Below are 26,384 nucleotides of genomic sequence, written 5' to 3' on the forward strand. Positions count from 1 at the left end.
CACTAATTTTGATTAATTTTAATTATTAACTATTTGATTATTTAAATTTACTAAGGTCACCTTTTATTATTCCATGAAGGAGCATTTTGCTTCTCCATGGGAGAATGGAGAAGCATACATTTTGTATTTTTTTATTGTTGTTATTAAACATTTTTATTTTAATGATTCTACCAGGGCTTTTCATTCTATGGAATAAATATGTGATTGTTATAATTGTACTCTCCATTTTGCTTCTTTCTGCTATAACGTTTCATGTATTTTTTTATAGTTATAATTGCAGTTTTAGTGAGACGTTGAATATTTTCAAGTGAATTTTATGCTAAATTTCAGACCAATTCTTCGACCACATCAATTCCATACACCCAGCCATCAGATTTACCATGGAAGTCGAAATAGATGGCAAGATACCTTTTTTGGATGTCCTAATTAAAAAGAGACCTGATGGTTCAATGAGCCACTCTGTCTACAGGAAAGCTACCCATACGGATGCTTATCTGAAACCGGATTCCCACCACCATCCATCACAGAAGAATTCTCTCATCAAGACTCTGTATCATAGAGCCCAATGCATATCCGACCAGGAACACATAAGCAGTGAACTCAAGCACGTACACCAAGCTCTTAGGGCTAATGGTTACTCCGACTATACAATCCGCAAAGCTATCACTCAAACCATGAAGAAGAACCCTCTTGAGGAGCCTTTCAAAACCATCACTTTACCCTACATTGCTGGGATCACAAAAAAGATCTCCAAAATCTTGAATAAACACAAGATCCAGGTCCGTTTCAACACATTACATAAAATCCGTGATCTGGTTCCGTCTGTAAAAGATGTGATTCCGGACATACAATACCCTGGTGTCTACAAACTAAGTTGCCTCTGTGGTAGTAGTTACATTGGAGAAACCAAACGCCATGTCTCGGACCGCATTCGTGAACACAAAGCAGACCTTAAACACGGTAGGACCAACACCTCGGCCGTGGCAGATCATTGTTCTAATTCAGTAGGCTCACATGCCATTGACTTTTCCAAGACAGAGGTTCTTTGTAAGCCATCTGGCTTCCATGAGAGATTCGTTCATGAGGCTATCCACATATACAAGCACAGAGACAATTTCAACCGAGAAGATGGATTCTATCTTAGCAATCATTGGAAAGATTTGATAAACCATTTCAGGTCTTAATTGATTGTTCACGCTTACAGTGGCTTTCAGACAGCATACATTATAAAAAATTTCGTCTCCCCCCTCCTCTTTTCAGAATATAGATGGACTAGTCCTGGGTAAACTGCTAAATCGTTGCGCGTGGCGCTAACATTTTTTATAAATAAATAAATGCGCCGTTTAAAAATAAATTTATGCGAACCAACACACCTGAAGACGACCGTTTGAGTTATGGTCGAAACGTCGTGAGAATTTTTTTATTGTTTTATATATATATTTTATTATTTTGTTGTTTCTCTTCAACGTGACTTTACCGAAAAAACTAAGAATATGAATTACTGCAGTCACGAAAGCTTTAAATCAAAATTTAAAAATGTATTGTTTCCTTATACTAATCATCTTTTTTTGAGAAATGTAGCATGACATTTGTACAGCTGTCATTTTCACATTATACATTTAAATTACAACTGTCTTCAAGTTCAGATGCATTGACTTTCATCAAACAACGAAGTTATTCTCCAAGTCATGAACTTACTTTATTACAGTAACCACAATTACTATTAACGCATTGAGATTTTAAAATACATTTATATAAATGTAATGCAATTAATCAATCAGACATGATCTTTATTAAGCTTAGAAAACATAATGAAAACCTTTCTTTATTTCTTATACTGCGTGTGCAAAAGTGATCTTTTATATGAAACAACTAAATGTTTTCTTCGCCAACACCTAAAATATGCAAACATTCCACGTGTGCAGTCTGAAAGTCTGAAAATTACATTTTGATTTACATGTTTGGACATTTTAACTTTTGTAGTTCTTGAACATTGGCCAGAGTAAAATGCAACAATTTTTGTAACAATTAATTAATCACATCGCATGCTGCCAGTCGTGGCATTTAAAGGCAATTCTCTCTTCTCAAAATATAAACTCATTGCAGGCAGTGAAATGTTTTTGTGTCATCCTGTGAACTGTGGGCCTCCTATGGGTTGATGTAGTCGATGAACCATTCGTCAATCCGTTTCTCGTTCTCTGCACGCCATTTGATATTGGCCTTGGTGCGCTCCAGGGCCTGCTCGAGCGCTCGTGTTCCGGACCCGAAGCCGACTTCCTGGTTGTCGGCCTTGAACTGCTCCAGCTGAGGAGAGGCGAGAAGGGAGAGGTGAGCTCAGTCGGGCGGAGATAATTAGGGACGCGAAAAGCATTGTATAGTGCGGTGCCATGGACCCTGGTGCAAGGAATAAAATGGGGCCCCATATCCAATTTTCGCTCTCTTTGTAGCTTGGAACCCGGGTCCATTTTGGCCCATGGACCCCTGTGCAATTGCACCGCCTGCACGCTCGTTAACTCTGACACTGGAGTTAACGTAGGCAAAATGTGAGAAAAAACTAAGTGAAGGTAGTGATTATTCACTTCATCTGTTCTCATCACACCTCTAAAATAATACACGTACATCGTGTATGTACTCATACGCACAGTATATGCGTGCACACACGCAATGAATAACATGGATGGGTATTTTATGAGTCCATGTCGCTGTGGCTTAACGTGTGCTTTCCTCACCTGCTTGAGCTCATATTCTGTTGAGAATCGTCCCGTAACTCCTTCAATGAGGCGTGAAAAGGAAAAGGAGCCTCCTCCATACCTGCGACCAATCAGAGGACACGCGTACACACATCAACACGTGAAACAGGAGCACACGAGCCTTGATCTCCGTACACCCGTCTGGCAATGAAAGTGGGATGCAGTGCGCATCAAGTTGAACTGACTCGGTGAAGATGTACTCCCAATTGGCTCGGATGAAGTCCCAAGCCAGAGACTGCCCGACGACATTGCTGGCAATCCTCACGATGGTGTTGGTTGCATCCTGTTTCCGAATCATTGTGGGGTCCAGGGTGTACTCCAGAAACCTGCACAATGCACACAAGGACGAGGATCGATAAGGTAGCATTTTACTTTCAAACGTACGCACCATCACTCCTGTTATTTTGTTTTATTTTTCATTTACAGGATTTATTGTTAACTTTAAATCAGGAGAGAGTTCATTAATGTAACATGTTCATTTTGCCTGGAAGACCTTGCCCTAACTAAGCATAGCATAAGCTAAGCACATACTATTTAAACAAAAACTAAATGTGTTTAAAAACAGATGTTAGCTTCCTACTTTCTGCATACATCACACTGCACTTGCTAATAGGTGTCTCGTATTTGATTATCTGCACAACTGACTGCTGCACACAAGTTTACTTCTCCTGAATTGAACTTTATTGATTAAATATCCACAATGGATAAAATGCTTGCATTTGTATTCATCAGCTCAATTTCTGCGATCGAATTTTAACCCAAGAATTGTATCACTTTTTGGAAATACATGAGGACCGTTGTTAAAAAAACTATCTTGACGAGCAAGCAATAGCTATAATTCTCTAATTTTAAGAACTAGTTAATTTACTTGTATCACTTCCAGAGTAAGTACAAGTCATTGCATGTTGGTTTTTTTCTCGCACACTAAAATGTTCCCTTGCTGGCAAAATTAACTTCAAATGGTCTTCACTAAACATCCCAGGCAGGGCTGTCTTGACAAAAAAAAAAAAACAGTGTTGGGCCTTGACACTTTTAGTTGACTCTTTCCGAGTTAATGAACGATTCCGAGAGATGTCAGAAGAATCTGCGTGTACGTTGGCAGCACCTGTTCAGGATCCAGGTCTGCTTGCTGCAAGCCAGAGCATCCCGGAGTTTATCGGCCTCCGTGGCGAGCGACGTCTCCTTGAACATCTTCCAACCAAAGTCCCACTCCGCCTGCCCACCCGCTGCTATCGCCGCGCAGTACACCGTCGACTTGAGGTTCGCGTGGATGCTGCACACCGCGGCCACGTGGGCACAAACAAAAAAGACAATGTGTGAGGAAAAATCATGAACACGCAGTACACACGCACGCATGCATGCATTGTGTCATTAATTGCCAGGTGCGTTTGCCTTCGGGAGTTATGAATTGTCAGTACAGAAGCCGACTGGTAGCTGTCAGAAAAAAAAGCGTTTGCGGGAGGGCAATATGGCTTTCGCTAACTGACCCGGGTGACCCATATTTTGATCTATATTTTAACCTCTTCAATCCGAATCGATTCAATATGCAAAAACACTTGGCTGAATTTAGTCACTTGGCGCACATTTTAAAACATATTATTGGTTATTTAACCGTTCTTTTGTTATAAATAAATATAAACACAATATTTATTTATATATGTTATTCTTCTTTTATGGAGGTGGGGCACCGACTTGTGTTCCATGACCATTGTTCCGACACCTTGGCCACAAAATGTTTTAAATTACCATGCCAACATTGTGGCCTCATTTTATCACTAAGCGGTGGGTGATATCACCAGATTGCTTGTGTAATATCCGGAGTTACTCTTCCAGTATAAGTTACAGCTCCTCCTGCTCTCAACACATTCAATTACGTTTTAAAGTTTTATGAGCCCACTTTGTTCCGTGTTGTGTTAATGAAAAACAATGTGACAAGCAGCATGCAATTTACTTACAAATGAAATACAATCGGACTTGTTTGCAATTACAAATACGAAAGAAACGAAAGCTCTGTGAGTGTTGGACGGCTTACAAATTATTGGTAGGATTTTCCATCCAAGCTTTATATGTATCGGATGCCTTCTTCTCACAGGGGGGATGGTTGTAGGAGCACGCGAGCGAGATGGCGTTGACTTGGTTATACCTGCACGTCAGTTGTTTCAGGAAGTTAAAAGCATGTCGAGTCACGCATTGCACACAGATATTTCCATTTACAATTATGAACGAGATATATATATTTTTGGCAGTTCAAACTAACTTTTGGCATTGGTTATAATTTATAGGTATACTGTTTACTTATTTAAAGCCAAGTTATTGGGGAACAATTATCACAGCGCCCATATATTGTAAAATAAGTCCTGTAATATATATTAGTACTCAAAACACAGTGTCTCGTCACCTTGTTTCCATCTTCAGAACCGAACTCTGAAGTGCAATAGTATACGCTACATCTGACACCACAGGTAGAAATTCATGATATACCTGTAAATTGTTTCAAACAAAGTTTGTATCTCTATGGGACCCTTTTGCCAGTATCAAGTTATTGAATGGTAAAAAAGGATTTGCATTTCCTGGCATAAATACAGGTGTTATAATGTACAAACACCTGTAGTTGAATGTCTTAACACCTGTATTTATAATTCAAATGTTGTATTTTTTGTATGTTGCTGCCAGACTTAAATGATTGAGTGTATTACTCATTGTTTTTTTTGTAAAGTCACGTATGTCACATATGTGACATACGTGACTTTACCAAAAAAAACAATGAGCAATTTATGCAGTCACGAAAGCTTTAATTCTTTATTGATTGAGTGTATTGTTTGCGAATATGGCTGAGAGGTTTGCAACTCACTGATCGGCATGCCCTGGTGGGACATCGTTCCAGTTGCTGCTCACAAGCTCATCGTAGTAATTGTACAGTGGTAAGACTTGCTGCAGGATGTATTTCTGCATACGGATTGAGACGCAACATTCAAAGTCGACTTACAAACCCACATTTACAAACAGCTGGATAGGCTGGCTGTTACCCTTTACAAATATGGATCAAATTAGAGATGCTTTTAGTATGATTTAGTACTTATTCAATACCACTTACAAAATTGCTATCTGGCACACATGTTAATGTGTTGTACCTGCGCTGATGCTTGCATCGGCATTATAGATGTTTGCGTGTGTTATACCTGCATGTTCCCGAATACCGCAGAGCGGTCAAGCATCTGCTTGAAGTAGGAAATGCTGGAGATGGTCGCCTGCCAGGGCTGGTACTTGCGCTCATCAATCAGGTAGAGTGTGGTGTTCAGAGCCAGCTCCACGTCTATGTGTTTTGCCCTGCAGTGGGTGGGTAGGAGGAAGAGGACAATGAAATCATATTCTGGATTAGGTTTGCTTGTAGTTTGAAAATTTTGCTTTTTTTTTGGGGATAGAACATCCATGCCTTTGCTCCATCTGACGAGCTGAGCTCATCGCTCCATCTCTGAGTGGGCCTTTCTCTCAGGACTGTTCACTTCTTTGGCTGCCATTCTCTCACCAGTCTCTTCCATTGCCCACCTTCCATTCTCGTAATAAAGTGTCCTGCCGAAGCCCAATTACATTTATGAAGTCAATATAATGTCTACTTGCATATGCTCTCTCATGCACGTGTTCTTCTTTCTGTCTCTCAGTGCAGTTTCAAGCCTACAACTCTCCATCCTTCGTTATAAGAGATGGCGAAATATCTTGGAGGTTTTTATTCAGCAGTGAATAGATTATGGCTGATAACGTTGACATAATATGTACAGGTTTATTATGCAACTTTATCTGCTGCAGCTGGGCTTCCTGTGACCTCATTATTGTCCTCACCTGGCCAAGTTGAAGGCATCGTCGATGATTTGTGCTCTGTTGATCACGGGTATCACCTGAAAGCAATAAAATGCAATCGGTTTTGAAATGTTAAGTACAGCTCGGAAGAGTTCCTCATGAACGTCACCATTCCTCTGTATTTTTTTTGCATTTTTAATATATACCATTGTCAATAGGCTTTTGCGTGTTCCATGTATATAAACCCCACTCACTGAAGCATAATGACCCTGGTGTCGTGCAGCACGTGGTTAGTTACAGGAAACATTTGTCTGTTGGACTGGCCGAGGTGGGATAATTGTCCGACTTCCCACATTCACCTGACAGCTCGAATGGATTTTTTTCCCTTGTGGTTTTACATCATAGAGCGCTTGCGTCGGTCACAAATCCACAATATTTCAGTTATCTCTGTTTATGCATCATCGAACGTTGCAAGTAAAGCACACTGGCTGTGTGCGAGAAGCGTGTTAACAGATATGATTAACGAATTGAGATTGGTGGGAGATATGTTGAAGCTTTGAAGATGTTTTCTCTTCCATTTATATGAATCTATACAAAGGTGACCCGATATAATGTCGATGGCCAGATCAAACGGAATGCGCCATATCTGTGCATAGTGACCACCTTGCACAGCAGGTTCTTATAGGCTGCTGCGGGGTTACGTTTTGGGTAGCAGAGGGCAGTGCTGTAATATCCATTGGTGGACTGTACTCTGTGCTCCGACGTTTATTCTCCCTGCCTTCAAAAAAACACGCTGAGCGGCATGGTGAAGTATGGTGAAATAACTCTCATGACCAGCACAAAATCGGGAGGCGTTCATCCAACAGTGGATTGTCAAATGTTTCTACAAATACATTGTATCTGTTTCGATCTATTTGTCATAAAATCTTGGCACTCCACCGGGCCCTCCTGTAAAGGTTTCCTGGCTTGGTTTGGAAGGTGGGATTGTGGTCTGTGAAGTTGAGACCTAATGGACTAATTTCTTTATCTTCTTTGGTTCTTTCGGTAAAGTCACGTAGAATGAGAACAAAATAATAAAATAACACGATAAAATTCTCACGACGTTTCGGCCACAACGCAAGTGGCCGTCTTCAGGTGAAAGGAACAGAACTGTCGGGACGACAGAGCTTCAATGAACGATGTTAAGATTCGTAGCGACTTTTTATCTGGTTGGGAGAAGTGAGGCACCTTGATAAAGGGGTTTACATATCAAATAGCTGAGGGATTAGCTTGTGACTGGTCACAGAAATGGCTATGTTAAAGTCAAAACCTACACATCCACAGAGGCAAAGAGTATCTCTGTGACCAGTCACAAGCTATTTGATATGTAAACCCCTTTGTCAAGGTGCCTCACTTCTCCCAACCAGCTTAAAAGTCGCTACGAATCTTAACATCGTTCATTGAAACTCTGTCGTCCCGACAGGTTTGTTCCTTTCACCTGAAGATGGCCGCTTGCGTTGTGGCCGAAACGTCGTGAGAATTTTATTGTGTTATTTTATTATTTTATTCTCATTCTATGTGACTTTACCGAAAGAACCAAAGAAGATGAATCCTTTCAGTCACGAAAGCTTTAAATCGAAATTAAATGTCTTTATTTTTATACCTTTTTGTTGTTTGTGCTTTTTGTTTTGGTGCCATTTCTTAATTTGTTTATTCATTTTTTATTTTGCTTGGTAGTCGGGGTTATCATTTGCGTTGGGCTTCTTTTGCGCCATGTGTAACCAACTTTTGTGTATGGGATTTGGCCCTGAAATATTATGAATGTACATCGTTGTGGGATGCTGTTGGCATGAATGACGACGATATAGAAAATGAAAGTGTTATTATTGTGTTTAATTCACATACTTCGAGGTTAGTTTTCAGCTCATCCAGCAAGCGATTCCAGTTGGCGACATCGTAGTTGACGCGGTAGTATCCAACTTCATCAATGTTGAGCAGGATCCATTCGTCATTACTTTTAAGCGCAGGAATGGTAGCCTCTGTCGTCATACGTGGCAACCAATGAGTGGCAACAAGGACATGGGTAACAGGGACCAGAGAGATATTGCTGCTTGCAGTTTGATAAGTTCACAACTGAATGAGTAAATGGGAAAATGAAAGTGACTGCCCAAGCAAGTGTTTCTCCATACATATGTTTCAAACATTAAAACGTTGAAAGTAGAACTGGCTCACACGTAATAGTTACTTGATAAACAATTACAGAACATATTCTTAGCTCTTTCGGTAAAGTCACGTTGAAGGGAAACAATAAAATATATATAAAACAATAAAAATTCTCACGACGTTTTGACCATTTTACCGAAAGAGCTAAGAATATGAATTACTGCAGTCACGAAAGCTTTAAATCAAAATTACAGAACATCTTCTTTGGTTCTTTCGGTAAAGTCACGTAGAATGAGAATAAAATAATAAAATAAAACAATAAAATTCTCACGACGTTTCGGCCACAACACAAGTGGCCTTCTTCAGGTGAAAAGAACAAACCTGTCGGGACGACAGGTTTGTTCATTGTAGCTCTGTCGTCCCAACAGGTTTGTTCCTTTCACCTGAAGAAGGCCACTTGTGTTGTGGCCAAAACGTCGTGAGAATTTTATTGTTTTATGCTATTATTTTATTCTCATTCTACGTGACTTTACCGAAAGAACCAAAGAAGATGAATCCTTGCAGTCACGAAAGCTTTAAATCGAAAAATTACAGAACAATTTTGTCTCTATTAGCATGACTTGCATTTGACAAACTATGAATGACTCAATCCCTGTCAAAGAATATTGACGAAAAAAATCGAAACATGATAGGCAAGTGCTTACCTCGAACTCCCAGCAACCACTCAGTGCTATTGGATCCCTCCTTCATCCACGTGATGGGCACATCCCACAGGTAACTGTAGAAACATTGGTTGTTATAAATTTTACTCGCAATTCAGTTGTCGCAGAACATAACTTTTTTCAAATGTCTTAATACGGCATGTATTCTCAGTGATATTTTTAATTTACCCAGCTCCCATTGGAGAAGTTTTTGTTTTTCCATTTAAGCATACCCATTGAAGCTAAATTTCACATTTTTAAACTTTGGACCATCCTAAAACAAGATGGTTTACACCAGAGAATTGTGATGAAAAAGGATATTTGATGTCTATGAATGTGTATCCCTTTGTCAATCCACTGCTGGATGAAGGCCTCCCCAAGTTGTCAGCCATAGACGTTGTTTGACCATAGTTCACCACACTGGTCAGTGTGGGTTGGTGAGGCAGAGGGGTTTAGGACTGGTTCATATATCTCCTCCTTATGGTAGCCATGTCAGGGAATCAGAACTCCGGTTGTATTACATATTCACAGCATAATGTGCCACCACTCCAACTCCATCCACAGAATACTCTACAGGTATTCCTCGATTTACGAAAGTTCAGTTTTACAAAATTTCGCAAACAACAGAATTGACAAATTACGGGCACTTTCTGATTAACGAAATCGAATTGCTGCGTTCACGAAATTTCACGTGACATGGGACCAAACAAGAACCACTGGGAAGGCTGCGTCATCTATCTGCGAGAGCGTCACGGTATCCCTGCAGGGCAACAGTAACGCCTCCACATCACCTTGCCAGTCGTTCCAACATGCAAATCTTTTGGTGAGTTCCCAGAAAAGGTTAATTATTTTTGTTTTAAATGATTATTCAATCGCTTTCATCTTTCTGTTCTTTATAATTGTTGTATTGTGAAAAGTAACATTGGTGTGTATATTTGTAGATTTAGGAGTAGAGTTGGAATGACCGTCTGAAACACGTATCTAATTTTTCGTATTAAATTAATGAGAAATGCTTATTCCGATTCACGAAATTTAGTTTTACGTTATTTTCTTGAAGAGCACATCCCTTCCGTAAATCAAGGGATACCTGTACTGTTTCAGTGTTGCGCGCTAAGAAAATACGGGCAACACAAGCACCGATTCTTGCAAACTGACTCAGGTGTTGTCTGAGGTTCACTGTATGATGAGTTCATCCTGTGATCAGGAGCTACACGGGGATACTCACTTGAAGGGCGATGGCCGCTCAACGACCGCTTCGGGATCGATCAGGAAGTGCTCCTGGGTGACCTTGCCGCTGCTCGTATCGAGCTTGATCACAGGGTAGCCCATCTGGAGCGTCCATGTGTCCATGATCTCTTTCACCGTTTTTGGGAGGATCACGTTGTTCTTGTTCACCGCCTGCACCGACAATCGGACATTTGCGGTTGGCCAACTATCCAGTCAAATCAATCACATTCGCGTGCATTGCGATTGAGAAGTAAGTTTATATGAGGGCTACTATTCTAGTCAATGAAACTGAAGACCAAGATAAATGTCTGGGATAATGTTTTGATGTCACCACACCTCACCTTCATCAACTTCTTTGTACCAGATCTCACAACAGTTGTAAAGTTAAACCCTGCTCTTGTAGAGAATGGCTCATGGAAGCAGACATCAGAGAGCTACCTCTGCGATCCCTTCAAGTGATCTCTGTACCACACAGTAGGTAGCAGCACTCTCCTACCCATCTTCCTACTTGGAGTAATGTTCATAGCATGACAGTAAAACTGATAGTTTGATTCTCAGAGCTATAAAATTCTCCATTATTTGCAGAGCTAAATTTTACGTGATAGTTTTTTGTGTGTGTGCAGTCATTAGCGACTGGGCTTACACCATCAACTCAATAAATTTGAGAACCTGATTTAATTACAGTTGGGTGCCTGGATTAAAAACCCAGCATCTCAATGGCGCTGCTCTTACCTCTAAGCTACTGGACTACCTCACGTGATTTTTATGTTGAGTGCAAGTCCAGTGATTGAAACCATGATCTCGGATACGTTGGTTGAACACTTAAGGTGCTATCTTGATTTGAAGCTTTCGTGACTGCAGGAATCCATACTCTTTGGTTCTTTCGGTAAAGTCACATAGGTAGAAAAAATAGATCGCGACGTTTCGATCACAACGCAAGCAATCGTCATCAGGCCTAGAACTGTCGTGATCCATTGTTTCGATCGCAACGCAAGCAATCATCATCAGGCCTGATGACGATTGCTTGTGTTGCGATCGAAACGTTGTCGTCTGTTATTTTTTCTACCTATGTGACTTTACCGAAAGAACCAAAGAGTAAATTTTGATTTAAACCGCCACTTCTTTCAAATGTTCTTGCCGTTGCTTTTCACACCTGATGATGACTGCTTGTGTTGCAGTGGAAACGTCGTGAGAATTGTATTGTTTTATATATATTTTATTATTTTATTGTTTCCCTTCAACGTGACTTTACCGAAAGAACCAAGAATATGAACCAAAGAGCACTTAAGGTGCTGTTAAATACCACGGCCGCTTGGCCGCCTCTTCTTGGATACTATTCTCACTTTGTTGCAGGCAGTAGGGCCTGTCAAGGATAGCTGTTTGCGTGCGCATCGCGGTGCCAGTGTGACTCTTCACCTGCTGCTGGTGATGCCACAGGTCATCCACCGCTGCATTGCTGAGCTGATGAGCCAGGAGGTAAGTCTGCATGCACACATGCGAAGCATAAACACGTGGTTTGGACATCACATATTGAACATGCACATACGTCATGCGAATGTTGCTGAACTTTTCAAGAACGAATTATCGTCCGTAAATTGAAGGACCCTTTGCTGTTGATGATAGACTTACGTTTAGTCCTTCTACAAACACAGGCTCAGTGAGGAATGATGACAACATACGGAGCACAGATCCCCCCTGAAATGAGAAAGAAGGAACACAGAACAAGGCAGCAGGTCAAATGGACGGGAGATGTCTGTCACATAGGCTCAAAGGGTTGAACAAACACCGAACATTATAATCTCAAGCATATACACAACACTGAACAATTAAATACATTTGGGTACATCCACTGATCTAAAACTTTAAAAGCCCACACATGAACCCTCATAAGTAGGGGTGTCATGTTGCATACATTCACCAATTACTATATCTTAAGTTCATAATACTTGCATAAAATCAATATGATTTAATTGCTGCATGTAATAAAGTCACATTCCCTCCATCCACTTAAGACCACTAAATTTACAACAATGATAATAAAATATTTAATTTTAAAATAAAAACTCAACCCTAAATTATGACAGCTGATTGCATTGAAAATTGTTAAAGCCCTACTTATACGCCCGGTGATTAAAAGGTATTGTGCATAAGTTGTCTGACCAATGGAAGGTCCACAGATCAGGTTCCTTCCCATCTTATTCAACCCCTAGCCCTCTTCACCTCACAACACCGAACTTTGTACGCAAGTTCTTGAGGCAGGAACGAGGAAAGGATTGTTGATATCTCCCCTTGCCTCTCTCCACAGTGTTGTTTAGGTGACACCATCACCAAAGCAGTTTTTGCGTAATATCCAGGATAGGTATCAAATATAACCATGCGTAATTACTTGATTTTAACAGGTATTTGAATCTTATGGTGGGTCCCGAATAAACGGATGTCAAAATCGTAATTAGTTCATTTTTTTTTGTGACTCCGTCCCACCGCACACAAACGCCACGACCCGCCTGGCACGGATCATTCTGTCGTGTCGTCCAAGTGCAGCAGCGAGGAATAAATGCGCAGAAGAAACAAAACTTTGATGAGCGCATCGTGTAGAGCTCATTGAGAGGAATAGATTGCCATATCGTTGGCCTTCGACAGACATAAAATGACCTCGCAACGCAGTTTATGTGAGAGCCGGGGGCTTATGGGACCCCGGGGTCCCGCCATAAGGTTCATTTAATTATTAATATTATTCATATAATTGGTACCATGCATCATGTTGTATGTATGTATGTTGAACTTCTTTCGCGCCGTACGTAGCCAACCGCGCTAATCGGAGGTGTGCTCATGGGCCGGGGTAAGGATGTACAAAAACAGCCGTCACTTTAGGTCTTAAAGTTGTTTTGCAGTTATTGGAAGGCCGCATGAATGAGTGTGACTGCTCCACTACCTTGCTGTAGGAGATGGAGTCGAAAAGCTCATTGATTTCTCCCGGTGTGTTGATGTCCTCTTCAGCAGAAGACAGGGGGTGAGAGGAGACTAGGCTGTCCGTGGAAAACACGCGGTGCAGGTCCGACATCACGAAGAGATCTTTCTGTTTGTTGCAAACAGGGAACGAATGCTGTTCGTCATTTCTGAGTGGAAACACTGTTCAGGTTTTTTTTATTACTTTTCATTTTTTTCTCATGCGGCAGACCATCAGAGAAGAACAGAGTAAACACTGTTTTTCCAAGCCTCTTGCGCAACATTTTACAAGCACTTGAAAAGACAATTACTCTACGTATGCTTGCTCCTTGTCACATTCTCATAATTTGCAAAAATTGTCTCATACTCGAGGTATGTTGGCATTTTTAAGTGATAAACTCAACTCTTGAGTAAATGATACGTTTAGGCAAATAATAGGGAATGCTGATGAGGTGGCTGGGTGGATCAGAGGTCAGATTTTAGATCATTGAGCCCGCATTGCTGAGATCGTGGGTTCAAATTCAGGCAGCTGCCTGTGGTTACACGGAATTTGTAAGTGTCGTGAGTTAATGGTTTCAGCCAATGACTAAAAAAAAAAGCGGCACAATAAGTGTGGTTCTACACTTAATCTGGCAAGATTCCATTGCTGAAAATTTAAAATATAAATGTGATTATCATGAATTAAATATTACTCAGATGCCATGGGCCATTGTCTCGCGTGTAAAATATAGATGAATCATTCCGTGGTAAAAGGAACAAAAATAAGAAGATAAATATAGATGATGTGAGTAGACTGTCATGATCGCGAGTTACCAATTCCCAGGATGGCTCAGCATAGTCTGCTCCCAAATACTCCACGTAGCTGGCAAAGCCCTCGTTGAGCCAGAGGTCGTTCCACCATTTCAGCGTGACCAGATTCCCGAACCACTGCATTCAGCGGTGAACATAAAACATATGCATGTTATCACAGTCTATATTATTTATTCAACACGTAGCAGGCTTTCGCGACCAATATTATTCATAATAAAGGTTTTTGGGTTAGATCACGTTATTTGTAAATGTGTCGTAACCCTCCACCACCCAACACGGCCAATCAGCAAAAAAGTGTCACGTTGACAAAAGACAAATAATTCACTAGGTTAGCCCACCCGGTGTGTTGAAGAGTGAATTATTACTGTAAATGTTGTTCACTCTTCAACACAGTTTAGCCCACCCGGTGTGTTGAAGAGTGAATTATTCCTGTAAATGTTGTTCACTCTTCAACACACCGGTGGGCTAAAGTAGTGAATTATTTGTCTTTTGTCAATGTGACACTTTTTTTCTGATTGGCCGTGTCGGGTGGTGGAGCGTTACGACACATTTATAAATAACGCGATCTAACCCAAAAACCTTTATTATGAATATATTATTTATGTCAGTATGTTGAATGTCTTTCACAAAAGTCGGGCCCATCAATGTGCGGTTCCAAAAGCATGGAGGTGTGAATAATATTATGATATGTAGTGTGCCAAGTTGAGTACACTCCTGTGAAGGTTTGGTGATGGGCATTTAAGATTATTGGTCCGCAAACTATGAGCTGAGTTACCACGACCTCAAGTCTGCAAACACTGCTGCCATGAGACATGGATTGAAGGTCAACGTCTTTGTAATCGCCTGCCTCAGTATCTAAGTGAAATTGAACTGAATTTGTTTAAACTCTGCTTTTTGCAGAGTCAATGAAAGCTTTTTTTTTTAAAGCTATCTACCTCTGCCATGGCCTGTGTAATGGGAAATTAATGACCTGGGAGTTAAGATAGCAACAAAGGTTTGTTCGAGTGGTCAAACCCCTTTCAAGATTTAATTTGCCTGCAACATGATATATTTCTATTTACGTGACTTTACCGAAAGACCCAAAGAATATGATCTATTCCAGTTGTGCATTATGTACATAGTTGCACAGGAAAGGATTTTCATTTCTAAGAATGCCCATTTCTGACGGATTTCAAGAGCCTCGGTGTTCTTTTTCACCGCAACCCTACAGCTTAACTCTTAGCTACTCACGTGTGGTTCCCTTTTTGCATTATTTTTTTTAATCGAATAAGTTAGGATACATTTATGTAGCACTTTACTTTGTATTGCCGTTTGTGTCAAATTGCTGTCACAGTTATGGATAGTATTCTAAAGTACAGCCCATTGTCCGTCTGTTCATGCTGGTTCAGTGCGGCCTATTTCTCCTGTGTAGCTGATGCTCTAAATGTGTAATAGCATTCACAAATACATACATAATAGCGTGGTTTGCCAAGGCAGGCTGCCCGGGACCAATTCAGACGTCACTCTCCATTGACGTTAGCCTTCGCCTGAAAACGAACGAAGCTGGTTTGGAAGCAGCGGTCTCTCTTTGAGAGGAGCAGCAGCAGCAGCAGCAGGGTCACGCACCACAGTGCCCGTGTTGCGGTACCTGATGCGCCAGCTCGTGCGCCACGACCGAAGCCACGCGCTCCTTGTTGCCGTTGGACGACTGCACCGGGTCGTACAGCAGCGCCGTCTCGCGGTACGTCACCAGGCCCCAGTTCTCCATCGCGCCGGCGGCAAAGTCCGGCAGCGCGATCTGGTCTGGGGTGCACGGGACAGCCGAGATTCGTGAGCTGCCGACCAGGAGTTAGAACTCGTCAGAAGAGGATGCCAATTTACAACAGTCCTGCGCGGCGTTCGTAGACCCAGGACGTGAATACGATCATGATTCAAACATTTGTAAGTTTTATTTGGTGTTCATAGTGTGTGTGGTTCATGCGAATTGCTTCTCGCAATTGCTGAGGAACCACAGACGAGCTAGAAGGCAGCTAGGCAATGAGGTTTTTTGGTGGTGATTTTTTTCCGTTCTGCAGAATGCATGTCCATTAGTGTTGTTTTGTTTTCATTTAAGAATGCTAGAACACTAATGCTGAATATCAACTTAGAGTAAGTTTCCATTTGTTTTCTGTTATATTTTGAGTTTTCAATTACATTCTGTACTAAGATTTTCGATAACATTGTGTATTTTTTTTCTGTAATCCCATACCCCCTGGGGTAACGTTTGAACAAAAGCTTTTTTTTTCTTTCTAATACGGCCTATCCTGGGTGAACAATAAATAAACCAACACCAATTGTTCAAGCTCTGTTGTCCTCTACATATACATTAATATGCTTTCATCCAATTAATCAGTTGTTACACATGTGGGAGGAAACCAGAGCACCCGGTGAAAACCCACACGTGCGAGGGGGCAATACTCGATCCCACACAGAAGGCATATTAAATTCCTCCGCGTTTTGCTGAACCTCCTTTTGCAGGAAAGCCAGGGTAATGGCACCTCGGCACGCCTGGAGAGGGAGTTTTGCAACACTCGTGTGAGCCACCAACCCTCGCCTCCACGGTGCTGGATTATAGGCATGCACCACCGCTGTCTGGCTTTGGCCTGGTCAGTTGCCTCATTACCCAAATTTGGTCAGTCAGCTCCTGGATGCACGCCGTGGGGATTATTTTTTTTAACCAAATGTCACCACAGTGGGCAGTCCACCTTGGTGAATGTGGGGAGCACAGATGTTGTAGTGTGTAGCACAGTCCAATGGAATGTTACGCACTGCATACAAGGCAAGCCCTAGTGTGGCAATGCAACATCTGGTCATGCATTAAAAGTTATCCAGCACTGGGTAATTACTTTATATACTGTGTGTGATTTTGTGGTATGTTTTATTAGCAGTAGCCAGCATATAGACTGCACAGCCATGTGGCCATCAGTGAAATACTGCACAAGACGACCCCACTCGTACAACAGTCGCACGGCACTACCTACCCCAAGTCACACACCACCACCAGGCAATCTCACGCAGCATACATTGCACCAGTGGAGCACTGGCGATGGTTGTCTGTGAGGACTGGAGTTTTAGAAGCACCCTGAGTTGGTGCGCACACAATGTGGCACTTAGTTAGGTGCCTACCAGACTTGGGAAGCGGGTAGGCCACTTGGTAGTAATCCGCAAAGAAGTTGAGAATGTTGCCGGTGATATTGAGGGCATAGTCTGCCTGGCCATCGTCCACCGCCTGCGGCCGTGCCCAAATGCGAATCTGCACACACACACACACACGCGCGCGGGATAAGAGTGACGTTAGCCGATGCTTTGTCTCGTTTATCGACTAAGCACAATTTGTAGATTCTTGAGAGACACTGCTGTCTCCTTGGGCTATAGCTTCACATCCAATGCAAGTCTGGCGAATCCAGTGGAACCTCATGGCAGTGGATTGAGTGCTACATTGTCACAAGAGGATCATGTGCATATGTTGCCTCGATTGACCTCATCTTGTGCGTGGTTAATGAAACACGTGGCAGACAAACACTTTCTCCCATAATGGGATTTGTACCTAGACAATGTTAGTTAGAATCTGAATATTTTTTCTGCTTTGGATCTTCGCCGTTGTCCACTGACCACCTAGTTAGGCATAGATAGTTAACAATTCCTGTTGGGGTCAAGGAACGTGATGGAGAAATAATTTTGACAACGGGCATTAGGTTCTCACTCCTACACTGGGACAAGCCACAGACATGGAATGTGATTTTAGTTGAGTAAATGTTCAATACGCACCTGTGTGCCGTTTTCTATTTTCTCGATGTAAGTAAATTCGCACACGATGAAGGCCAGCAGGTAGGTGGACATCTTGAGAGTTGTGTTGAACGTGGTTTCTCTCCAGGTAATTGCCCCTTCTGTGATGTTTTTTTCATCTGGAAATGTATAATAGTGTCATTATCAAAGTTGGAAGCAAATTGATGCACCATCACTGATATAAACCAGCTCTGCATTTCCGTGAACTTAAACTGAACACGTTTAAACTTTTCAAAATATTACTGTGAGTCCAGGACAGCTTTTAAAACTGGTCCAGTGCTCTCATGGACTTTGGGAAAATAAATCGGTGACTGGTGCATGATGACGGGAAGAGTGTTTGCCTATTATTGAAACAATTTAATTTTGTCGTGATAATTGTTTACAGTTTTTTTACCTATTTTCCAATTTCGCTGTCTAGAACAAAAGCACAAAGTACAGCATTTTCACTTCCATTCAGACCTACTGAAAGCAGAATCTGCATGCAGCATGAGGCAATGATCTGGAAGTGACATTGTAAGCCTTTTTCTGACATTCTTGAATGGCTGCCTCGCCACAACCTCGCGGCTCAGACCTTTCAAGTGTGCGTACAACTGAAAAGGCTTTTGAGAATGATGCTTTGTTTTGGAAATGTCATGATGAAACCTAAAGCCTTGCCAGATACCGGGCCCGCCGTTAATTGTTATCATTTCCGCAATAAGTCTACATTGCGAACATAACGACAGAAAATGAACGTGGATTGACCAAGTCCACTGCACATCCAATGGCCACACTTTGTTCATAATAGATTCACTTGTGAATAAGATAATGGTGAACAGGGCATGCTGCTTGGTTGTATTGGGCCCTGGTTCAAGACATAAAATGTGGCCCCATTAATATCCCTCCCTCTTCATAGCCTAGCACTTTTCCCCTGGTGCAGTTTCACCGCCTGCGCACTCAATAGCAAGGCCACTGGACGAGCATGACAATAATTGTGATCGTGGGGTTTCTCACCTATAATGGGCATGTTTGAGATGGCCTTGTGCTCGGGTTTGTGTTTAATCGTCACGTCAAATGTAGCCTTCATGGCCGGCTCGTCGAAGCACGGGAAGGCCTTGCGTGCGTCCGTGGGCTGCATCTGCGTGGTGGCCAAAACCCTGTGAGGGGGCAAGGAGAGTGTAGTGGTGAGATATGATCAGTGAGGATGGAACAGCATGGAGGCAGTAGGCAGAATAACGGGCAGCACGGATTAGTAACATTGAATATCGTACTCGAAGCCGTACTTTTTGGAGAGCAACTGATATGATTCATTTTGTGCTTCCATGGTAGATTGTGTGTACGTTTTGTCGACTTTCTACCCCTTTTCGAGACTAGAAAATTTCTGAATATTAACAGTAGCCTACATGTATCACCGAGACGGTGGTGGCAGTGTCTTTATAGTCTATCCACTGCTGGATGAAGGGCTCTCCACACTGTCCCCATCTATCCTCCAGTCCATCACACTGCCGGAAATTGAGCTGATATCATCACTGACATTCCGAGTTGGTCCACCTTTACCGATATAACCAACGGCTGTAATAATTTTTTCCCATGCACAATTAAAAACAAATGCAGTGCGTACCAATGCAAGTGTAAGGGCGCGCAGGAGCGACGTGCGAATCAGCCTTAGTGCTCAACACCTTGCACTGATGGCGAGTGACCACCAAAGATGGCTGTGTGGCATTTAAAGGTGCGAACACAATTACAGCATGGCCAGAGGTGAATATGATCGGTCTCATAATCTCACGATCCCTTCTGGGCCTTGTGGCTATTTGAATGCGTGAGGGTTGTGTCTTATGTGTGCAAGTGTAGTTTCCCCGTGTGCGCGAGTGTGATGTGAAATTGCTGGGTGGTGTGCACGGAAAAATGGGGTGGGTAGGGGGATGACTGCGAGGGCACCGGTTGCCTTCGTTGGCTGCACCAAGGTTACAAGTTGGAATCCCCACCTCTGATTACAGAATCATTTTAGTTTTTTTAAACCGCTCCATCAAGTTTTTCTTTTTTGCCCATTGGTCGACGATGTTATTAGCTTTATAGTACGTAATATTTATGGGTGTGCAGCTAAACAATTGAATGGGGCCTTAAGTGTTTTATGTTTCTGGCATCACCCCCCCCCCTCCCAGTTTTCCATGTTGAGGGGGGCGAGAACCCCCTATCGGGGACTATATCCTCCACCCCTCATTCCCTGTGAGTATAAATCCGGCCGCACGCACACACACACACGTACTTGCGATTTCCAGTCTCCTCCGTGTACTCGCTGCGGTAGAAGCCCGCGAGGTCATCGGCCAGCTCGCCCACGAACTCGGTGGCCATCGTGTAGATCGCATCCTTCTGCAGCGGAGCCTTCAGTTCCAGCACCAGGTACTGGTTCTTGGGCTCCAGCCAGGAGCTTGCCACCTCCACACCGTTCCCCGCGGAGTCTTTGAGGAGAGCCAAGTGGCTGCCCTTCACGGTGTAGTTGAGTTTGTTGCTGTGGATGATGACGTTGCTCGTTGGGACTAGACACTGGAACTCGACGGTGGAGTCGCCGCTGAATGTGTAGAGTTTGGTCACGGGGTCCGGATCGAGCTTTGGCCAGAGCTTCACTTTGTAGCTGATGGGCACCAGGTTCTTAGGGAGGCGAATGTTCTTCCAAGGTCCGGGGCGAATAGTCGGAGTGGGCTTCTCAGTTGTAATGTCGGAGGGCTTCGGTGTTGTCTTCTCGGTGGGCGCAGGGGCAGCTGGCTCTTTGTTGGCGTTCAACTCGTTGGAGTAGACTACTGACAGAGCGATGATGGTGGCGAGCATCCCCACAAAGAGGACCCCCAGCAAGGCCACCACCAACTTATTCATTGCGATGCTGGACATAATTTATTATTATTATTTTTTTGTGCACGAAATCCAAATTCTTTAGATCTAGAAGAAATTCCACGGAGAGGGCGGTGGACCCGTTAGCACCCGAGACGGTGGGGGGCGATGCGATATGAGCAGAGACGGGTTCTGTCTAGAGCCGGCTGCTGGTGCGACCACCAATAGCTGAGTGCCGGTGTTACCACCAGGACAACGAAGGTTCCCTTCTTTTTCAATTGACTGGAGTGGGTTAATGTTTACCCACTCCGGTCTCGAGAACAGCCAATGGTTCACCAAACGAGGGCTCTAAATGGTCCTCACCAATGTCGTCGATTCGCATTCAGAGAAGAAAAGAGTTTTATCTTTTTTATGGGGAGGTGCAGATCTGTTTAACACGTCAGTGCAGACCTGTGTGCTGTGGGTCAAGGCTTTTGGCAATAAACACTTAAAATAGTGTTATATCATTTGAGTTGATGATCCCTGCTGGCATATCTTGTGTTTTATGTATTTATTTTGATGTTAGGATACATTTAGTGTCGTTAAGAGTACTATATTTTATTACAGTCGCAGTGTCGATTTTATAGGAGTCTATTTTATGATATGTATGTATGTTGAACATCTTTCGCGCCATACATAGCCAACCGTGCTATACGGAGGTTTTTGCGGTAAGGATAAACTATGGATCTCTGTGTGAGTCTATGTGTGTATGTACGTTGAACTTCGTTTGCACTGTACGTCGCCAACCGTGCTAATCGGAGGTGTGGGGGAAGTATAGAAAACTGAACACTAGAGTGGTTACCAAACATTGCTTCACGCCTTTTGGCGTCCTCTGGTCTAACACCATTTGAGACGAGGCTCAAAAGAAAGCTGTCTCTGGTGTGGACCAATCCGTTTTAAAGACAATGTGTAGTGTTGTAAGGACGAGCAGACTTCTTAGGAGGCACACTGTTTATTGTATTATTTCCTCATACAATCCTTAACACACACAGAGGGATATACGGTCCCCTCACCTGATACCCTAGGGAGGTACAACCTCCGGACTTGGCGGGACTCACACGTCTACCGCTAACCTCCTTGATACCTAAGGAGGTACAGCCTCCGGACTTGGCGGGACTCACGCGTCTACCGCTATCCTAGCCTAGCGTCCTCCGGCTAGGACCTAGGGGAGGCTATCTGACCCACCGCTGGCCCGGTGAGTCCTGACCACTGGGTATGCCGAGCCTTAGCCCTTAGAAGGGCTGGAAGGCTGGTCCAGGGTCCTAGCTAGGCTTCAGCCCAGTCTTCTGTCTTCGTGTAGGGAGAGAACTCCCCGAGCTCTGTTGGGTCACCCATCTTATACTCCTTCGAGGCCAGGTAGAACCAATCATACATTCCCACGTGGAACCGTCTGATTGGTTCGTACCAAACCCTGGCTACGATCTGTTTCACCTCGACTGACCCCAACCGTTGTACCCAGAGGTAATGCTGCGCTGCCCTGGTGGCAATGCAGGTTACGCAACAGTGCGTAGTTAACACCGCTACATCACCCCCTCCTTCGGAAGCTCCAGCCGTCCTGGCTGCAACAATGGGAAACTTCCGAAATTACCAACGGTGGAAGAATTGTGAGTGTGCCTCACGAACAACAAGAACAATAAAAAAACCCCATATAAATACCCCCCTAACAACATAACGTATATACAAGGCAAAAGAACATCATAACAAACGGCGAGATTTCGCGCGCATGTGTTTCGCGGGACCATCGTAGGGGATGGCAGGCTTTGTCGGCGGCACAAGAGAAGGAGGAGGATGAGCAGGAACATCCGGTGGGTCTTTAGGCATCTCCACGGGGACACCTGATGCTCCACGGTCCCTTGAGGCCGAACGTGGCCTGCATGGAACCGTCACTCCCGTGTCATCTGCAGGAGGGATGTCACGCCTGCGCTGCGGGTTAGGCACCAACGGGGCAACATCCGGCTCGTCGGACGTGTCGCACACTCGGCCCCTGTGTTGCGTGTGTTGTGGAGGGGCGCACGGCATGACGAAGGGTTTCAACCGAGAGGGGAGAACGCACCAGCGACGCCGTCCCCAGCGAATTTTAACACATTGTGGATGCAGGACTTCCACCACCTCAACCGGACCTCACCATGGCCTGAGGAATTTGGCCGATGTAGACACCGGCACCTGGGGGCAGTGAAGCCATGCCCTGTCTCCCGGTGCCCACCGATGCGTGGACGTCTCAGGGTCACGCAGTCGCAAATTCGCTCATTGGCGGGAAGCCGAATTTTCAATGGCAGCCTCCCGTGCCTCGGCCAACTTTTGGAGGTTGAATCGCAAGTGGTCAACGAGCTTTGATTTTGCGGTGGCTGTTCGATTTCCAGTCGAACGTCGGCGGGAGGAAAGGCATCCCGGCCATACATTAAAAAGAGCGGGGAAAACCCCGTCGCCACGTGAGGCGCCATGCGGTACGCGGCGAGGACCCCCGGAACCTGCAAGTCCCAATCGAGGTGAGATTCATCGACCTGATGGCATAACATAGCGGTGAGAGTTCTATGAAGGCGCTCCACCATGCTGTCGGTCTGGGGATGGTAGGGCGAAGTGCGCACCTTCTTTGTGCCCAACAGGCGGCACAAATAATTCAGCAGGGCTCCTGAAAAATTTCTTCACTGATCGGTCAGCAACCGTTCTGGTGCGCCATTGTCCAGGACGTAGCCCTGAACAAAGGCGTCCACAACGGCCGCTGCCGACTGGTTGGAGAGGGCCCAGGCCATAGGCCACCGCGTAAAATACTCCACCCCAACCAGAAGGTACTTATTACCCCGTGGCGTAGTAGGAAAAGGACCCAAAATATCGAGAGCCACCAACTCATTTATACGAGAGACCGAAATGGGTTGCAGGGGTGGACATGCCGGTTTAACCGGCGGTTTACGTTGCGCGCAATGGGTGCATCCCAGCAAAATGTCAGTTACGTCGTGCAGCATGCCCGGCCAGAAAAATTGCAACCGCAACAATCCAATGGTCTTATGAACACCCAGATGTAATAAACGCTCATGCGCTGCCCATACGGCTTTGCATCGCAAGGCGGACGGCAAGACGATTTTATGTTGACACGAGTCAGCATCCCAATGCATCAACAAACCGTGCTTCATGACGAATGAATTGAATTTCCCCTGTCGTGGAGCCGCATTATTCGTGTGACGACGCAACCGCAGTAACGACCTGTCATCGCTCTGGTGCCGACCCCATTCGGCCAAAGTTAGCCCGAGCAAATCGTCACTGGCCATTGGATCTGCATGATCCGACATCGGCGCTGAGGCGGCGCGAAGCGCAACTGACACCGTTTTGAGAGGCGCGACTTGCGCAGGCAGTGGCGGCTTACAATGGCCCGAGCCCAAAAAACACGCACATTTTTGAGCCGGCGGGAGGCGAGACAACGCATCGGCATTTGTGTGTTGTGCACCCCTACGGTAAGTGATATTGAAATCGTAGTCCTGAAGGACTTCGAGCCACCGAGAAAGCTGCCCGGACGGTTGGTCAACCCGCAGAGCGTACTGTAAAGCCGAATGATCAGATCACACGGTAAAATGCTGATGTACAGGTACGGCCTGTATTGCTGAATAAAAACAACAATGGCCAGCAGCTAACGTCGGGTCACACAGTATCTTTGTTCAGCAGGAGACAAGACTCTGCTACCATAGGCAACGACCCTTTCAATGCCATCAACTTTTTGGGACAGAACACCCCCAATTCCCGTATTGCTAGCGTCGGTGTCCAACACGAATGGCACGGAAAAATCGGGGTATGCAAAGGGATGGTGCCGTCACGAGCCCGTTCCGCAAGGAGTCGAACACAGCCTGTTCTGCGCCCCCCCCAATGAAACGCCACCCCTTTTGACGTAAGGGCGTGGAGCGGCTTGGCAATCGTCGCGAAGCCAGCAACAAAACGGTGGTAGTACGACGCAAAACCAATAAAACTACGAACATCGCCCGCAGATGTAGGGGTCGGCCATTGTTGAACACATTTGTTTTTTTCAGGGTCGGTAGAGATGCCCGAGCGGTTAACTATGTGGCCCAGATAGCGCACAGACTCACGCAGAAGGTGACACTTCTGCGGCTTTAATTTTAAGTTAGCGGCCCGCATTTTCAAGAAGACAGCACGCAACAATTTGATGTGTTTGCCGAACGTGCGGCTAAAGACGATGACGTCGTCAAGATAAATGAGACATGAGTCCCACTGGAGCCCAGCGAGAACCAGCTCCATGAGCCTCTGGAACGTCGCTGGGGCCGAGTGGAGACCCATGGGCAATCTATTAAACTCGAAAAGGTCCTGTGGTGTCCGAAAAGCAGTCTTAGATTTTGACGCTTCGCCGAGGGGGAGTTGCCAAAACCCCGACAGAAGGTCCAAGGTGGAAAAATAGTGCGCCCCTGCCAGGGCATCCAATGACTCGTCCATACGAGGGTAGGCGTCCGCTACCGAGATTTTATTTAGGCGCCGAAAATCAGCGCAAAAACGAAGACTGCCATCGTGCTTTTTGACCAGCACTATTGGAGCACCCCAGGGACTAGTGGAGGGAGAAATTATATCGGCCTCCAGCATGTCATCCACAGCCGATTTAACATGCTGTTTTTCCGCCGGGCTAAGCCGAAACGGGTTTTGTCGAATCGGGGCAGCGTCACCAGTATCAATGTGGTGACGCTGCAGCTTGGTGCAGCCAATATCAAATTTAGATTTACTGAAAACATCGGAAAATTCATTGATTCAAATACAAGTGAAGTATTTACCGGTTTCGGCGTGCAGTGTCTCATCAACAGTCAGACTTCACTCTGGAGCTCTGCAGCCTATAAATTAAATAAAAACTGTCCATGGTGGCTATTATCCAAGGACTGTCCAGGCTCAAGCCTTCTTAGCTTTCGAGATATGATCAGATTGGACATATTTTGTGTGGTTTAGTCATTCCCTATGTACCGTGGGAAAAAAACATACGTCTTGTTTTTCTCTCGTGCAATCGCACAGTGAGATAAGTCCTCAGACATAATTTGATAACGAAAAAAATAACACGTGTCAAAGTGCAAAAGTGCAATATGTATATTATTTCTTATTTAATGATCATTCATAACCCCAAAAATGCTTTCTATAGTGCAATGTAATTTTTACCTTTGTCCACCTCACCTAGTTTATAATTATATTATGCAATATATACGTTTATAGCATTAAGTCATTGAAATTGATAAGCATGGTACAGACAAAGTTTTACTCGGAGGAAATAGTGGGAAAATTAGGTTTAATGGAATGGAGTTTGATTTCGCTCTTGTTTTGAAAATTGTCTTAAGTTTGTGTGTTGATGTGGTTGTCATTTTCGGTGGTTCACTCTGTGGTGGTTCACTCCATA

At 44.1% G+C, this 26,384-nt stretch overlaps 1 protein-coding gene and 2 long non-coding RNA genes across 4 annotated transcripts in view; 2 read left to right on the top strand and 1 right to left on the bottom strand.

The window, feature by feature from the left end:
* LOC116940238 (uncharacterized) overlaps nt 1-8,186 on the top strand; it is a 34,067-nt gene extending 25,881 nt beyond the window's left edge. The window contains exons 3-5 of one of the 2 annotated variants that reach the window (XR_012941751.1): nt 2,236-2,328; nt 2,905-3,110; nt 3,853-8,186. This is a non-coding gene — a long non-coding RNA (uncharacterized LOC116940238). The remainder of the gene's footprint in view (nt 1-2,235; nt 2,329-2,904; nt 3,111-3,852) is intronic. The other variant, XR_012941753.1, reaches the window with a different exon arrangement.
* Nucleotides 853-21,625, bottom strand: LOC116941889 (aminopeptidase N-like). The gene is made up of 20 exons (XM_076067263.1): nt 20,418-21,625; nt 19,166-19,308; nt 18,158-18,294; nt 17,516-17,642; nt 15,999-16,153; nt 14,375-14,488; nt 13,548-13,691; nt 12,245-12,310; nt 12,032-12,097; nt 10,614-10,786; nt 9,392-9,465; nt 8,430-8,563; nt 6,588-6,643; nt 5,930-6,077; nt 5,602-5,696; nt 4,783-4,893; nt 3,856-4,023; nt 2,936-3,076; nt 2,730-2,811; nt 853-2,304 (listed from the first exon to the last, which is right to left on the bottom strand). Exons 1-20 carry the CDS (start codon nt 21,035-21,037, stop codon nt 2,149-2,151), a joined length of 2,910 nt encoding a protein of 969 aa, XP_075923378.1. The 5' UTR covers nt 21,038-21,625; the 3' UTR covers nt 853-2,148.
* LOC142924642 (uncharacterized) lies at nt 11,973-16,684 on the top strand. The gene is made up of 2 exons (XR_012941754.1): nt 11,973-12,091; nt 13,613-16,684. It is a non-coding gene; the product is annotated as an uncharacterized LOC142924642 (long non-coding RNA).
* Nucleotides 21,626-26,384: the final 4,759 nt, after the last annotated feature.

The sequence above is a fragment of the Petromyzon marinus genome, chromosome 1, assembly GCF_048934315.1.
Source record: "Petromyzon marinus isolate PM22_M1 ecotype Great Lakes invasive population chromosome 1, UKy_Petmar_22M1.pri1.0, whole genome shotgun sequence".
Taxonomy (NCBI): Eukaryota; Metazoa; Chordata; class Hyperoartia; order Petromyzontiformes; family Petromyzontidae; genus Petromyzon; species Petromyzon marinus.